Below are 15,062 nucleotides of genomic sequence, written 5' to 3'. Positions count from 1 at the left end.
CAGGGGCAGGGGTGTGCTCCCCAGAGGAGGGGCCGGCGCGGGGGAGGGAAAGGGGTGACTGGGGGTGAGAGACCTGCAAGGGGAAGGGTCGGTGGTTTTGAGAAGTCGGTGTAGGGGAGGGGGCGGGGGGCACCACGCGCTTTTGCCGCCAATAACCCGGAGCCGGCTGGAGCCGAGCAGCGGCCCCTGGAGCCGCCTCCCAGTCACCAGCCGGGGCGCGCTCGGAGCGTCTCCGCCCCCGGCCTCCTGTCTCGCCAGGCGCTCTGCCTCTTCTTCCCTCCGCTCACACTCTTTATTTTTAGTAATAATTCTATACGAGTGCACTACGCTCAACAGTTCGCAAAGCTCCTTCGGGTTTTTATCTCCTTAGATCCCACGACAGCGCAGAGTGGCTGACAGGACTGGGATTGCATCATCATCTGATGGGGAAGAAATTAAGCCTGGGAGGGGGTGGAAAGTGTCCTGACCCAGTGTCTTAGGCTTGCTTTGGTGTGCAGTTTGCAAAATCAGACGGAGCTTCCTGATGGGCGAGTGTAGGGTCAAATCGTTGGTGTCGCCCTCAGCGCCTGGCCCTGAGCAAGAACTCACACCCCAGACACCCAAAAAGAAGGCTGGTTCGATTCCTGCCAGAGCAGCCTTCTAACCCTCAGAGCTCCCAGCATGGTCCTGGCCCGAATTCTGATAATAAAGGTGATAACGTAGATAATAACTGGATAATTTTCACCCAACAAAGATTTTCATATAAAATGGCTTTTATCATACACCCTCATACACTGCTGGTGGCAAATAAGTACAATTTTCCTGAAGGAAAATGTGACAATACCAGGATAGATATTTGGATAGATATTTAGCTAGTGATTCCACTTCTGTTCATTTACCACAAGAAAAAAAATTGGAACTATGCGCAAACTCTTAGACTGCACTTTATTCATTATGGGGTTACATATAATAGTAAAGAATTTAGAAACCACCTGAAAGTCAAAAAACAAGTTGATTAAATTGTATAGCCATGCAATTGAATAATAGACTACCATTAAAAAAAATGTTCTGGAAGAGAGCAAATAAGGGAAATGTTCATGATTAAAGTAAATATTATACCAATTTTACACACACACACACACACACACACACACACACACACACACACTGGGTGGTGGATTAGAGGTGATTTTTATTTACTTTTTTGTACATAACCCACATATTCCAAGACACACACTGTCTTGTGGGAACAAATGAGGTCACATTAAAGACGATAATCTATATTCACCCCTTAGCCTGGGAAGCCTTGGGAAGTGTCTCTGACTCCACTCATTGTTTGGTGTTTCTGTCTATGACCGCTTGAGGGCAGCATCTCACCTTTGCCCTTCCAGCCTGTGGCATCTTGAGAGCCTAGCCAACCACGCTTAAAAAAAAAAAAAAAAAAAAAAAAAACCCACAAACTTCATAGAAAGCCAAAGCAGCTCTTCATTCTCAAGAAAACGCAATGTGCAAAAGCTATACTGTGTTTTCTAAGTGTTTTATAACAGTGGCCTTTTTTATTCTGACCATTCCTGTTAAGCATGTTTAATAGGATTAAAATAGGACCCTTCCCGTCTCCACTTTGCCTAAGACCGTAAGGTATTAAATGCCAATTACTCCTACATAAAAAGAGAGGTACAAGACCACCAAAGCAGAACTTGTAAAGGAGGTGTCTAGAAACCAGTGTACAACTTCCTGGCCATGAAAGAGATTAGAGAGACTGAGCAAGAAGAGGATCCGTGGGTTAGTTGTGAATATGCTATGAGCCCTGCCCATCTCGTTTCTAAGGAAAGGCGTTTGTCAGCAAAGCCACTAAGAGAGCTTGGTATGTATCCCTCCAGACCAGAGGCAGGTAGGTTGCTGTCCAATTTATGCTGAGAAATGTCCAATGGCTTTTAGCCAGATAACTGCTCTGAGCAAAGAGAGACTGATGCTTTGGAGATGTCTTTCATTGAGTTCTTCAAAACAAAGATTATCTGAGTATCTCCCATGTGAATGTTTCCTATGCATGAGCATATTGGCCAGGGGATGGTCTTAGACCCAGCCGATGGGAATTTCCAGAGGGGTGAAGTGACACTCACAGGAGAATTGACTACTAGGTTCCTAGAATCTGAAGGAGATGAATTCAATAGCCCAGTCAGAGAGGGACATTTACCCACATCAAGAGATCCCCAAAAATAAGTGAGCAGATCTTTCAAAACACCCACAGTGAATGAGTCAGCATTAAATACTTACCAAGTACAGAAAACACATACGCCAGCTCACGGTGGTATCAGACCAAAAAGAACTTCCTATTCCTTACCTCTCTGCCCCACTACCATTCCCAAACCCTGGAGAAGCCAGAGACATCCTGGTGAGGGGAAGGAAGAGCAAGAAAAGAAACACAAAGCACACCTCTTCCTTCCTCAGTTTTAGAGGAGAAGAAAAACTTTAACCTTAAAATGTAATATTTTGGGAGTTCCTGTTGTGGCTCAGCAGTTACAAACCCAACTAGTATCCATGAGGACAGATTCCACGTTGCTATGGCTGTGGTGTAGGCTGGCAGCTAGTGTAGGCCGGAAGCTGCAGCTCCAATTCAACCCCTAGCCTGGGAACTTCCATATGCCGTGGGTGCGGCCCTAAAAAGAAAAAAAAAAGAGTGATATTTTGAACTTTTACACCGGACTGGAATTTTTAATACTGAAATGAGAGAGCGATTAGAAGCTTAGGATTTAGAATGAGCAGAAAACTCAAGACAGGGACCTGAAATTTTATCCAAAGGAGCAAGAAGGAACTACCCAGAGTCAGTTTTACTATTGGGGGTGGGGGGGTCTGGGAGAATACAGTTATTTTCTGATTTCATCTCTTGAATACACATGCATCAATACTTTTGCTAACTTCAGTTATATTATTGTGTTATATCCTTTAATACAATTTCTTGGAACTGTTGAGATGTTACAACTGTTTCAACCATGTACATGCCTTTTACCAGCTCTTCCCTTAGCTTGGTTGAGTTGCAATTCTTGAATGGAGCTAGATTTAAATGACTTGATGCTATATCACTTTTAGGTGACTTATCTCCCCATAAGAGGAAAATAGAAAGTATTTTAAGCCATACAGATTATTATAGCTCTATATCATAAATATACCATACAAGTCAGGACATTTTTTCTATTAGATTATTTCATTTGATCCTCTCAATATTACTTATATGCTACGCATTGTTGAAATCATTATTTTATAGATGAGAAAACTGAGGCTCAAAGAAGTTAAAATGATTTATTCCAAGGTCAGTTTTCTGCTCTAATGTAGGCAGGTTAGCTAGCTACAGACCAGTTCTCTCATCAAAAATAGTTTTAAAAGCTGGGGGGAAATATTTTAAAAATCTGTTTCAAGTCATTGGAGAGCTATCAAAACAGCCAGAACTTGGAGGGCCAAGATCTAAAAGCTGAGAGATTATATTTGGCACTACTTTTCTGCTTGAAGAATTTGCTAATTAGCAAGCAGTGACTTGGAGGCCAAGAAACTGGGCTGAAATCAGCAACTGAGAAGCTGAGAAACTGAACCGTTCTTTTAGCGATTTTATGGGGCTGGTGGGAATGAGAGTAAAGGAAGAGAGAATGTTAGGAGTCCAGGGTCCCCAAGAAGGCCTGGTACTCACCCATAGCTTTCCTCTGGGATCCCTAAAGGGCTGCACCTTGAGAGTAAAGGGGAACTGGAAATGGACCACCCTTTACAAAGACTGAAACGCAGCTTCAAGCTGGCTTAATTCCTAATTGGACTAAGACAAGTTTCCTCTGCCATTATATACTGTCTGCTCAAAAATTAAAAAAAAAAAAAAAAAAAAAAAAAAGTTAGGAAGTTCCCATCATGGCTCAGCAGAAACGAATCTGACTGGTAACCATGAGGACTCAGGTTCGATCCCTGGTCTCACTCAGTGGGTTAAGGATCCAGTGTTGCCATGAGCTGTGGTGTAGATTGCAGATGCTGCTCAGCTCTGGTGTTGCTGTGGCTATGGTGTAGGCCAGCAGCTGCAGCTCTGATTTGACCCCTCTCTTGGAGGGAACCTCCATATGCCACAGGTACAGCCCTAAAAAAAAAAAAAAAAAGTTAATTTTTTTCTGGAGGAAGGTAAAATCATCCAGAAGCAATGAGGGAATGTCTGATTAGGAAAGTAATGATTCTTTACATATTACTAAGTTTCCTTTTACAAAATCCTCTCAAAATGTATTTCTTACAATAACCCAGTAAGGTAAAGTTAGTCATTTTACAGATGAGGAACATGAGGCTGAGACTTTATCAAGAATTCCAGAAAGTGGTTACTAGGTTCCAGGTATGTTTAGCTTCCCTTACATCTCATATTCATAGGCTTTTTAAGAAGTATAAGTGAGTGACTTTGCTATATAGTAGAAAATTGACAGAACACTGTAAACCAGCTATAATGGAAAAAATAAAAAAAGAAGCATGTTACAGATTTCTGAAACTACTAAAATTGTTAGTATATATTTACATCAGTTCTTTCTTTCTTTATTTTTTATTTTTTTATTTTTAGAGCCATACCTGCAGCATATGGAGGTTCTCAGACTGGGGGTCTAATTGGAGCTGTAGCCTCTGGCCTACACCACAGCCACAGCAACACAGGATCTGAGCTGCATTTTTGACCTACACCACAGCACATGCAACACCAGATCCTTAACCCACTGAGCGAAGCCAGGGATTGAACCTGAAAACTTATGATTCCTAATCAGATTCATTTCCACTGCGCCATGACAGGAACTCCTTCTTTTTTTTTTTTAATTAGAGTTTATTTATAGTGTTGTGCCTATTTCTGTTGTACAGGAAAGTGACTCTCTCTCTCTCTCTCTCTCTCTCTCTCTCTCTCACACACACACACACACATACACACATTCTTCTTTTTATGTTATTTTCCATCACAGTCTATCCCAGAAGAGTGGATACAATTCCCTGTGCTATACAGTAAGAACTTATTGTTTATTAAGTTAGTTTTTAACATATTTGACAAAAATAAACGCTGGTTGAGAACAGGAATTTTTGTGTCCTTTTATTATCCAGTTGAATAACAAACTTGCAGATCATAAATGTATATTATTTTAGTAAAATAAAGACTAGACTGAAATAGATGACAGTATATACATTTCAAAAAAAGTAATGTATGAATTCTAGTATGTGCTCCTTTAGACAATTCCAGGAGTTTTTTATTTTTTCCTTTTGGAAGGCAACTTAAAAATGAACTATAATCCTATACACTTTGGTGGGTCATTACTACCATATAACTCCAAATGATAAACTAGGCAGATTACGAAATGCAGGCATTCTGACAGCTAGCTTTTGGAGCATTCTTCCAAAAGTTAGGAAAACACCATCTATGTCTCCAAGTAATAACTCACTAATTAAGAATTATGAACCACACTTTTGGTTCAATTCTGTTCTCATATTTGAATAACTATTAACATATTCCTTGATGCTCTGAAGGCATATATTTAAAATGCATGAAAACTCTAAGGTTCTCAGGACTCCTCATTTATCAAATATTTTAAATTCAGAGGTTAGAAGAACAAACTGAAATCAATCATGAAATGTTTGCATTACTCTGAAGATGTGAATTATAACGGTCATGTCTTCAACATTTACTTTAGTAGGCTTTTGTCATAGAATGATTTGAAATACCATCATTTAAAAATTTAATAACTATCAAAAAATTTAATAACTACCATTCTTTACCATACCATGATAAAGTTGTATGAAAATAACTAGATACAGTATGCACAGTTTGTTATTTGCTATCTATTATGGTTTGCTTAATAGATTTCCTTGCAATCAAATACACTAACTATACACTACCTAACCAATATTTCAGATGGCTTCAGATTGGCTGACTTAGATCTATTACTATCAAAGGTATACTTAACAATTGATCAGCTATTAAAATTTATAAGTAATGTAAAAATTTGAAGTAGGATTAATTACTCTTTCTAATTCTATTTCTTTGAATAACATAAAATAAATTTTTTAAGAGTTCTGAAAGACCTTTAATATACCATTAATAGAAATGAGATCACTGGGAGAGGAAGCTGATGGGGCATAATATTCAAGGGATTCTGAGTTCCTTTTGGACCTTTAGAGTTTGAGATATTGGGCAGGGCTGCTACATTGCACAACCCACATTTATTTCTTTTTGCTTTTTTGTTTTTAGGGCCACACTCACAGCATATGGAGGTTCCCAGGCTAGGGGTCAAATTGGAGCTGTAGCAACTGGCCTACACCATGGTCACAGCAACGCAGGATCCTTAACCCACTGAGCTAGGCCAGGGATCGAACCTGTGTCCTTATGGATGCTGCTCAGATTCATTAACCGCTGAGCCATGACGGGAACTCCCACAACCCCATTTCATTCTACATGAATGGTGCCACAAGAAGTGATACCACATTGGCCTAATTTATGGGGCATCTAAACGGAAATATTCAGCAGGCACCTGGACTTAAGAGGCAAAAATTCGCGACAGATGTCAGGGTTAGAATTGCAAGTATGGGAATCACATGAAATAAGAATTGAAGTCATGGATGTAGAAGACATATAGCAGAGAGAGAAGAGGGCCAAAGACAGAAACTGGAGGAGAGTCTTCCTCTGGTGGGTAGGGGGAGGAGAGAAGCAAACTGAAAAGACAGGAGCCTATACTTGGGAGTTTGGTTTGTGTATACCAGGCCTGCTCCCTGCATGACACCACTGACCCCACATAAAAGCCAATGCTGCAACCTTTGTTATTACAGTGTCAGTCCTGAAATGCTCTTCTTGACTTTTCCTACACCATCTCCTCCCCATTTGCCCACCCTTGACCCTCCGCCTTCCTGTTTATGGTACCTTCTATCTTGGCAATAAAGTGCTCGGCATTGCTTTTCCAACTTTAACTTAGTGTATCTCTCCTCTGTCCCAGACGACACTGTCTCCTGCTAACCTGAGGGCCATCCCTGGGGTTGCATGTCTGCATGCCACATCCTTGCAAATAGCACCCCCACAAAATTCCCCTTGGCCCCATGAGTAGGACTAACCTAAAACAAAACCAGCATCATGCAATGCTATAGAAAGAAGAGTTTAAAGGAGGATGGTCACTTGGGCAGGGGCTCTCTGGTGCCTACAAAAAAAAAGTTCCGAATCCTTCACCTGGACTTAAAGTTTATGCCCAATCAATCTTTCTAGACTTAGCTACTCCCATTTCCCTATAAGACACTACACCTGAACCTAGACTACTTGCCCTTTACTAGGTATGTTTTGTGTGCAAAGGCCTCCCTGCTTTTCCTCCATCTAGCAGCAGAGACAGCTAGTCTCCTGATAAATTTAAGAATGTGAATGTGACTGAGCTTGGCATAAACTCAGTGATAAGTAAGATACTTAACAAAATTTTTTGGCCATCCCCACGGCATGTGTAAGTTTCCGGGCCAGGGATCAAAACCATGCCACAGCAGCTGCTCAAACTGCTGCAGTGACAATGCCGGACCCCCAACTCACTGTGCCACAAGGGAGCTCCCTTAGAAAATCTTAGGTAACAATATGGATCAATTCCATAATAACCATCAAAGCATTTTAAGTAATCATCAAAGTTAATACCATCAAAGTATTTTAAGTAATCATCAGTCATTTTACTCAAGAAGGACTGAAGAAAATGGAATCAGGCTAGGACTAGATCCATTGGGTCAAGCAAATTCTCTATAAAAACCGGGGTGGTAGTGAATTGCATGGTATGTGAATTACGCCTCACTAAAGCTATTATCAAAAGGAAAAAAATTAGTGGCTCAAAGATCCAGGTACACATTTGCAAAGACTAATAGTCCATTAGGGAATAGGAGTAGAGAATATCATTCGGCTGCTGTCCCTCCACAACCAGGTCTTCAGGAAAAGCAACCGTTGACCCACAGGCCTCTGAATTGACGCTCAGATGCTTTCAGGATAAGGAATGCCACTGTCAGATGCTCGGCTGCCTGCTAACCTTAGCCAGGGCATCACTGACAACATCGAGATCGTGCTGCAGCTCGTTCATGGCACTGGTTATGCTCCTGGTGTCTTTCAAGATCTGAATACTCCGTGTATATGGATTATACTTCACTCCAAATGGACGCCTGATTGTTTTGGTAAATTCTCTATTTAAGAAAACAAATAAGAGGCAGTCAATTTCTAGGGGGCAAATGATGAAAACTAAATACTGTCCTTTAGTCTAAAAATGAACATATCTAAATCTTATATATACTTCATGTTCTTCCTCAAGTGACATTAAGCTTTCTCTGTTCCCCTGGCTGGAATGAATTGCTCCTGAATAAGGCTTCCTAGTTGCTATATAGTAATTTGTATTCATTTTTCCTATTAGATTATAAATGGTCTAATGGGAAGAAACCAATTTCTCAGTATATCTTGATTCATATTTGCAATACTGAACATCATTAAAAACAACATACCTTACATATTTACTGTTAAAGGGCATTAAGTCACAGGCAGAAGGTGCCTAGTGGGCTTCTAATTATCCAGCTGCTACTTCTGTGACTTGTCACCATTATTGGACCTATCTTTTGCAGAGGAAAATTAAGGCATGAGGAAGATACACTTTACCTCATCTTCTCTTTTGCATCTTCAAAGCTTTCAGATACAAAGTAGACATCCTGAAAAGTTGTGATGAGACACTCCTGTTTACAGGTAATCTTGGGATCAAAGGGCTTTACTTTGGCATGTCCAGAAAGTGCATGCTAGAGGACAAAGAGTCAGTGAATCAAAGAATACTGTTTTCATAGACCACATTCTATACACAACTGCCAGAATCAGCACACTTCAGAATGTATCACTAATGCAATGGCCCCAACCTATAATTCCAAACTGATTTCCTAGAGCTCTATTTATTCCACACTATACTCCAATAAAATAAATAGCTTTATGTTCCCTATAAATGCTCCAAGATCATCTCTGTTGCCCGAACACTCTTCTCCATATATCAGGCACCCAAGGATCTTTATTTATTTACTCTTATGTTACAGCATCAAATTTGCTCCCTGCACTAGTTACTCCTACACATGACTTGTACCACCACTAGGGGCAGGCTCCTTGAGAGAAAAACTGTACCTTGGATAATATTTCACATATATCCACCACTCAACAAACACAGGTCAGTTCTTTTGATGGATAAATAATTAATCTCAAAGAATTCCCTACAAATTACTGAAGTTATTGTTATCACACCAAAAATGGTGAAGAAACAGGAAGATTTTGTAAGCAAAAGCTTTAAAATACTTTTTAAATTTAAAAGATATATCTCTTTGGGGGGTGGGGAGTTGTGCTTGGGTTGTGGGATGGAAATCCTGTGAAACTGGATTGTGATGATCATTATACAACTACAGATGTGGTTTTAAAAAAAGAAAGAAAGTATACAACCGGTAAAAAATAAATAAATAAATAAATAAATAAATAAATAAATAAATAAATAAATATCTCTTCAGGAGTTCCCCTTGTAGCACAGTGGAAACAAACCCAACTAGTATCCATGAGGATGCAGGTTTGATCCTGGGCTCACTCAGTGGGTCAGGCATCTGGCATTGCCCTGAGCTGTGGTGTAGGTCGCAGATGCAGCTCGGATCCCCAGTTGCTGTGGCTGTGGTGTAGGCTGGCAGCTATAGCTCTGATTCAACCCCTAGCCTGGGAATTTCTGTATGCCATGGGTGTGGCTCCCAAAACAATAAATAAATAAATAAATAAATAAAAGATATATCTATTCAGAAAACTTAGGCAATAGATAAAAATGCCCGTTGGGTAATGTTTACTGCCACCCCCAAGCATTTTCCACAGTAAGCTCTTATTCAAATTCAGAAACTATTTCAGGTCGTGTCCATTATGTTACGTAAATATGGTTATGGGAAAAGACTTACAACCTTTACCTTGAGTTCACTGATGGAAGAAAGTAAACCAGCACCAAAGACTCTTAGCTGCCCCTCTTCTTTACATAGACCAAACTCCACAGTGAAGAAGTAGCACTGAAAATAGACATCAGTATTACTTTCATATCCTGAATGGCTCAATTTAAAACAAAGTACATTGTAAATCAACTGTATTTAATTTAAAAACCAAAAAAACAAAACAACTAAAAAGATTAAATAAGTAAAATGTAAGTAAATAAATAAGTAAAACAAATTATGACTCTTAGTCACTAACCCAAAGTACCCTGAAATAAAGTCCAAGACCCCCAGATTAACCTATAAACATTTCTACAATCAAGTCTCACTCCAAACTGGACTTCTCAAACTTTTGTTCCGAGAACTCTTATACAGTCTTAAAAATTGCTGAGGACCCCAAGACCTCATTTATGTGGTCTTGAATGTTTATATGGGTTATGGCTAGCTATATTTACCATATTAAAAATGTCAACTGAGAAAAGTTTAAATATTTACTCATTAATGTTAAAATATAAGAAAGCGGAGGTCCTCTTGTGGCCCAGCAAGTTAAGGGCCCCATAATGTCTCTGTAAGGATGTGACTTCGATTCCTGACCTCGCTCAGGGAATTAAGGATCCCACATTGTTGCAAGCTGTGGTAGAGGTTGCAGATGCAGCTCAGATCCAGTGTTGCCTTAGCTGTGGCGTAGGCCGGCAGCTGCAGCTCTGATTGAGCCCCTAGCCCCAGGAACTGTCGTATGCTGCAGGTGCAGCTATAAAGAGGAAAAAAAAAAATATATATATATATATATATATACACATAACATTATATTGTACAAAACCAAAAAAAGAAGTTGAGAAAAGTAGCACTGTTTTACATTGTCACAAATCTTTTTAATGTCTGACCAGATACTATTTAATGTCGGGCTAGAAAACAGATATCTGCTTCTGTATTAAACCTGCTGCAACAGGTTGTTTTGATTCTAGTATATGAAAAAAGGCAGCCTCACACAGATAAGTAGCTGGGAAAAGGTTGAATATGGTAATAGCCTTCTCAGACACTGGTGGATACTCTTCTTTGACGCAATATCAAGCTCAACAAGTGGTAGTTTCTTAAAGTGCTGCTGCTGCAATGTGGAATCTGAAACCATCTCAAAGACTTTTGTCTCTTACATTAAAATCCGCTTTGCATTTTGAACAGACCTTTCATCAAGAGCCCTGTGTAGGGGCTTCAGGGACCCCCCAGGTATCCCCAAATCGCAATCTGAGCAGCACTGTTCTAACCATCTAGCCTATTTCACACGACCTCCCCACCCTCATACACTCTGCTCCAGCTTCTGTCATTGCCCCAGACACATCAAGCACCTCCTGTCTTTTCTTGTGTGCCCTCCTCCTGAGCTGCTCTTCCTTATTTTCCTGGCATGTGAAAACATTACTCATCTTCCCTGGGCTGGTCCAGATGTTCATCTTCCTGAAACCTTCCCCAAGAAGATCTCTGCACTCCCAGAGCCCTCTGCCTAAGCTTCTCTAACAGGCTTGCTCTCAGTCTAACGTAACTGTCTCTGTATGAGTTCCTTGAAGGTGGGAACCAGACCTTACTCATCTTTGTATTTCCAGCATAATGTCTTGCACCTAGTGCTCAAAAATATTTTTAGCATCATTTTTAGGGAACCGATCATTTTTACTGAAAAAAGAAGGGTATCCAAACTATTCATTCTTGTACTCTAGTAATCTCTGTTCTCTACCTTATTTTTAAGCTCATGTCTTCTTTTGATAAACCTAAAGTGTTACATCCTCCTTTAATGTTATTTATTTAAATTAAACATGAACAAAGATAAATTTTCTAATGCTCATCTTGAATATGTACTTCCTCTTTTTTTTTCTTTTTACAGCCTCACCTGCAGCATATGGAAATTGCAGGAGTTGAATCAGAACTGCAGCTGTTGGCCTATGCCACAGCCCCAGCAACACCAGATCCGAGCTGCATCTGCAACGTACACTGCAGCCTGCAGCAACACCAAATCCTTAACTCACTGAGTGAGGCCAGGGATCAAACCCACATCCTCACAGAGACAATATTGGGCATGCATAAGTTCCCAGACCAGAGACTGAACCTGGGCCACAGTGGCAACAATGCTGGATCTTTAACTGCTAGGCCACCAGGGAACTCCTTGAACATGTACTTTTTAAACTACGCAAATAACCACATTCCCCTCCCTTCCCAGTTAAGAATTACTGATCTATACAGCTATCCAGATTTATACCGTTGCCAGTTTTTGAACAGCCTCTTCTGAAGCTCCAAGAGAAGCCAGGCCAATTTCTTGGGAGAACTGAGCAAAACTAGGTTCAGCCAAAAGGGGGACATGACCTAAGAGTTCATGGCAGGTATCTCTGAAAAAGAAGTACAGATTTGTCACACTGCGACACTTTACATAAATGTATAATCAGCCATTCAATCAAATCAAAACCTGATCTTACTTTTATTCAAACTGATTAGGTAGTTTTACTTTGGAAATGGACCACAAAGGTTACTATTACAGTAAAGAAACTATTTTGGTTCAAAACCTTGGCCACTCACAAACACACATACCTAAGTTCATTCAAATACCCACAGACATCCACCCCTCATCCCACACCCCCAAATCAGGTCTCTGTCATACGTCACCTTCTCAGTGAGTCCTTCTCTAATCACCCTTTTTCAAAAAAGAAACACACACACACACACAACTATCCCCTTCTCTCGCTTTATTTTTTTCAATATGGCACTTATAACCAAATATATATATTTGCTTATTTGTTATTACCTAGATTCCCCCATTGGAATATAAGCTTTATGAAGGCAGAAAATTTTGTCTGACTTTTTGTGTGTTCTATCCCTATGCTCAGAACAGCATTTGCCACCTAACAGGTTGTCAATTACTAATGGTAATAATAATGATTAACATATACAGCCCAGAACATGTATTACTTGCTAGGCACCATTCAAAATGCTTTACATGTGCTAATTCACTTGATCTTCACAGAAAACTCATGCTGTAGGTGCTATATTGATGGATGGATGCTGCGGTAGAAGTACTTACGGCTCTGGGGTGTAGAGGGGGTCCGAACCGTGTCTCACATACTGTGTGCAGTGAAAAACTCGAAAGGCTAAACCTGATAAGAAATCTCTTGGTGATAAGTAACCAGCCACAGGACGGATGGAAAAACCTGTGCGTTCTGCAAAGCAAAAGAGAAAACAGAAAATCTTCACCAGAACAGACTATGTACTGCAACATTTAAAACTGCCAGTGGCACCAGGTGACATTTTGAGGGAGGGCATGGAAACTAAAATGTTATCATATGTGTGCTACCGGGAAGTCATAATTATGAAGCACTTCCCATGGCCAGGCAATGGGTTAGACCTTTTACACATCATATCTCCTTCCATGTTTATGAGCTAAAGTTTACTCTTCTCATCGTGACAGCTGTAAAATCCAGGCTCAGAGACTCAATAACATGCTTAAGGTCACACAGTGGATGATAAAGGTAGGGTAAGAACCCAGGTCTTATGCTACACCTTGCTCTCTCCCTAACAGGTTTAGAATATCCCCTAGACAATCTTACTTTTGTTTTTTAAAGACACTTACGAACAAGATCTATTAATATGGATCAGAACCATTTTTGAATCTGTGTCATTTTAGTCAGTGCTACCTCCCATAGTTTCTTTTATCTAAACCGGATGATACTTTTTTTTTCTTTTCTTTTTTCCTTTTTGGGCCATACCTGGGGCATATGAAAGTTCTTGTCAGAGGGGTTGAATTGGAGCTGCAGCTGGAGGCTTCGCCACAGCCACATCGAGGCGAGATCTAAGCCACATCTGTGACCTACACCACAGCTTGTGGCAACACTGGATCCTTATGCCGCTGAGTGAGGCCAGGGATCAAACCCACCTCCTCATGGATACTAGTTGGGTTCTTAAGCCACTGAGCCACAGAGGGAACTCCTGGATGGTGCCCTTTCATTCCCCAACAGTTGAGCTGCATGCCCTCTGTAAAAGTCACCTGCTACTATGCTGCAGTGGCTCTGGGGACCTTTGTAAGCTCTAATCTTGCCCTTCATTTCAAACTCTCACACTCCGGTAATTCCAGTTCTACCCCATTGCTTTGGACTTGGATTCTCCCACTCTGATGGGCAATAAAATATTCCACAGAGAAGGAAATGTTCAACACTTAGGCCACCCAATAGGGCAGCCACCAGCCACATGTGGCTGTTGAGCACTTGAAATGGGGCTAATGCAGCTAGGGAACTAACATTTTGATTGACATTAATTTTAATTATTTAAACAACCACAGGCATCTGGTGGTCCCCATATTTGATGGCGCAGGTAACCCCTTCCAACTCATGCTTCGTTTGAACTGCCTTTTAATCTTGGCTTCTCTCTTTGACATTTTCCCTTGAAACACCTTCAGCAACAAGCTCTGTAGCCTGCTCAAGCTCCTAACCCCTAGTGATCAACTTTAAGTTCTGTATCCATAACAAAATGTTTCCTCCAAATCTCAAGCAAATGTGACTTGATAACTTCTATAGCATGTAGCACATGGTTTGTCCATCTTTTTTTTTTTTTTTTTTGTCTTTTTGCCATTTCTTGGGCCACTCCTGCGGCATATGGAGGTTCCCAGGCTAGGGGTCCAATCGGAGCTGTAGCCTGCCGGCCTACGCCAGAGCCACAGCAACGTGGGGTCTGAGCCGGGTCTGCAACCTACACCACAGCTCACGGCAACACCGGATCCCACTGAGCAAGGGCAGGGACCGAACCCGCAGCCTCATGGTTCCTAGTCGGATTCGTTAACCATTGTGCCATGACAGGAACTCCGGCTTGTCCATCTTTAAGTTCCACAAGGTCATATACTTTGGTTCTCTGCCACCTTAATCACTACTTTTTTTTTTTTTTTTTTTTTTGTCTTTTTTAGGGCTGCACCCACAGCATCTGCAGGTTCCCAGGTTAGGGGTCGAATCGGAGTTGCAGCTGCTGGCCTACACCACAGCCACAGCAACTTAGTATCCAAGCCGTGTCTTCGACCAATACCACAGCTCATGGCAACACTGGATCCTTAACCCACTGAGTAAGGCCAGGGATCGAACCCATGTCCTCATGGATACTAG

The 15,062-nt window shown here is 40.9% G+C and overlaps 1 protein-coding gene across 2 annotated transcripts in view; it reads right to left on the bottom strand.

The window, feature by feature from the left end:
- Window positions 1-5,033: 5,033 nt before the first annotated feature.
- The window catches only part of TPH1 (tryptophan hydroxylase 1), a 33,054-nt gene continuing 23,025 nt past the window's right edge, over window positions 5,034-15,062 (bottom strand). For both annotated transcript variants that reach the window (XM_003122941.4, XM_005661097.3), the window contains 5 exons: window positions 13,001-13,136; window positions 12,185-12,311; window positions 9,928-10,023; window positions 8,615-8,748; window positions 5,034-8,151 (listed from right to left, as the gene is read on the bottom strand). In XM_003122941.4, the coding sequence (XP_003122989.1) occupies window positions 7,977-8,151; window positions 8,615-8,748; window positions 9,928-10,023; window positions 12,185-12,311; window positions 13,001-13,136 (668 nt within the window). In that variant the 3' untranslated portion in view covers window positions 5,034-7,976. The remainder of the gene's footprint in view (window positions 8,152-8,614; window positions 8,749-9,927; window positions 10,024-12,184; window positions 12,312-13,000; window positions 13,137-15,062) is intronic.

Source organism: Sus scrofa, chromosome 2 (assembly GCF_054392235.1).
Source record: "Sus scrofa isolate SSC_HxYL_T2T_F1_AM1 chromosome 2, Sscrofa_HxYL_maternal_Yorkshire_Landrace_v2.0, whole genome shotgun sequence".
Lineage (NCBI taxonomy): Eukaryota > Metazoa > Chordata > Mammalia > Artiodactyla > Suidae > Sus > Sus scrofa.
The sequence above is the reverse complement of the archived record's forward strand: the minus strand, read 5'-3'. Positions and strand labels throughout refer to the sequence as shown.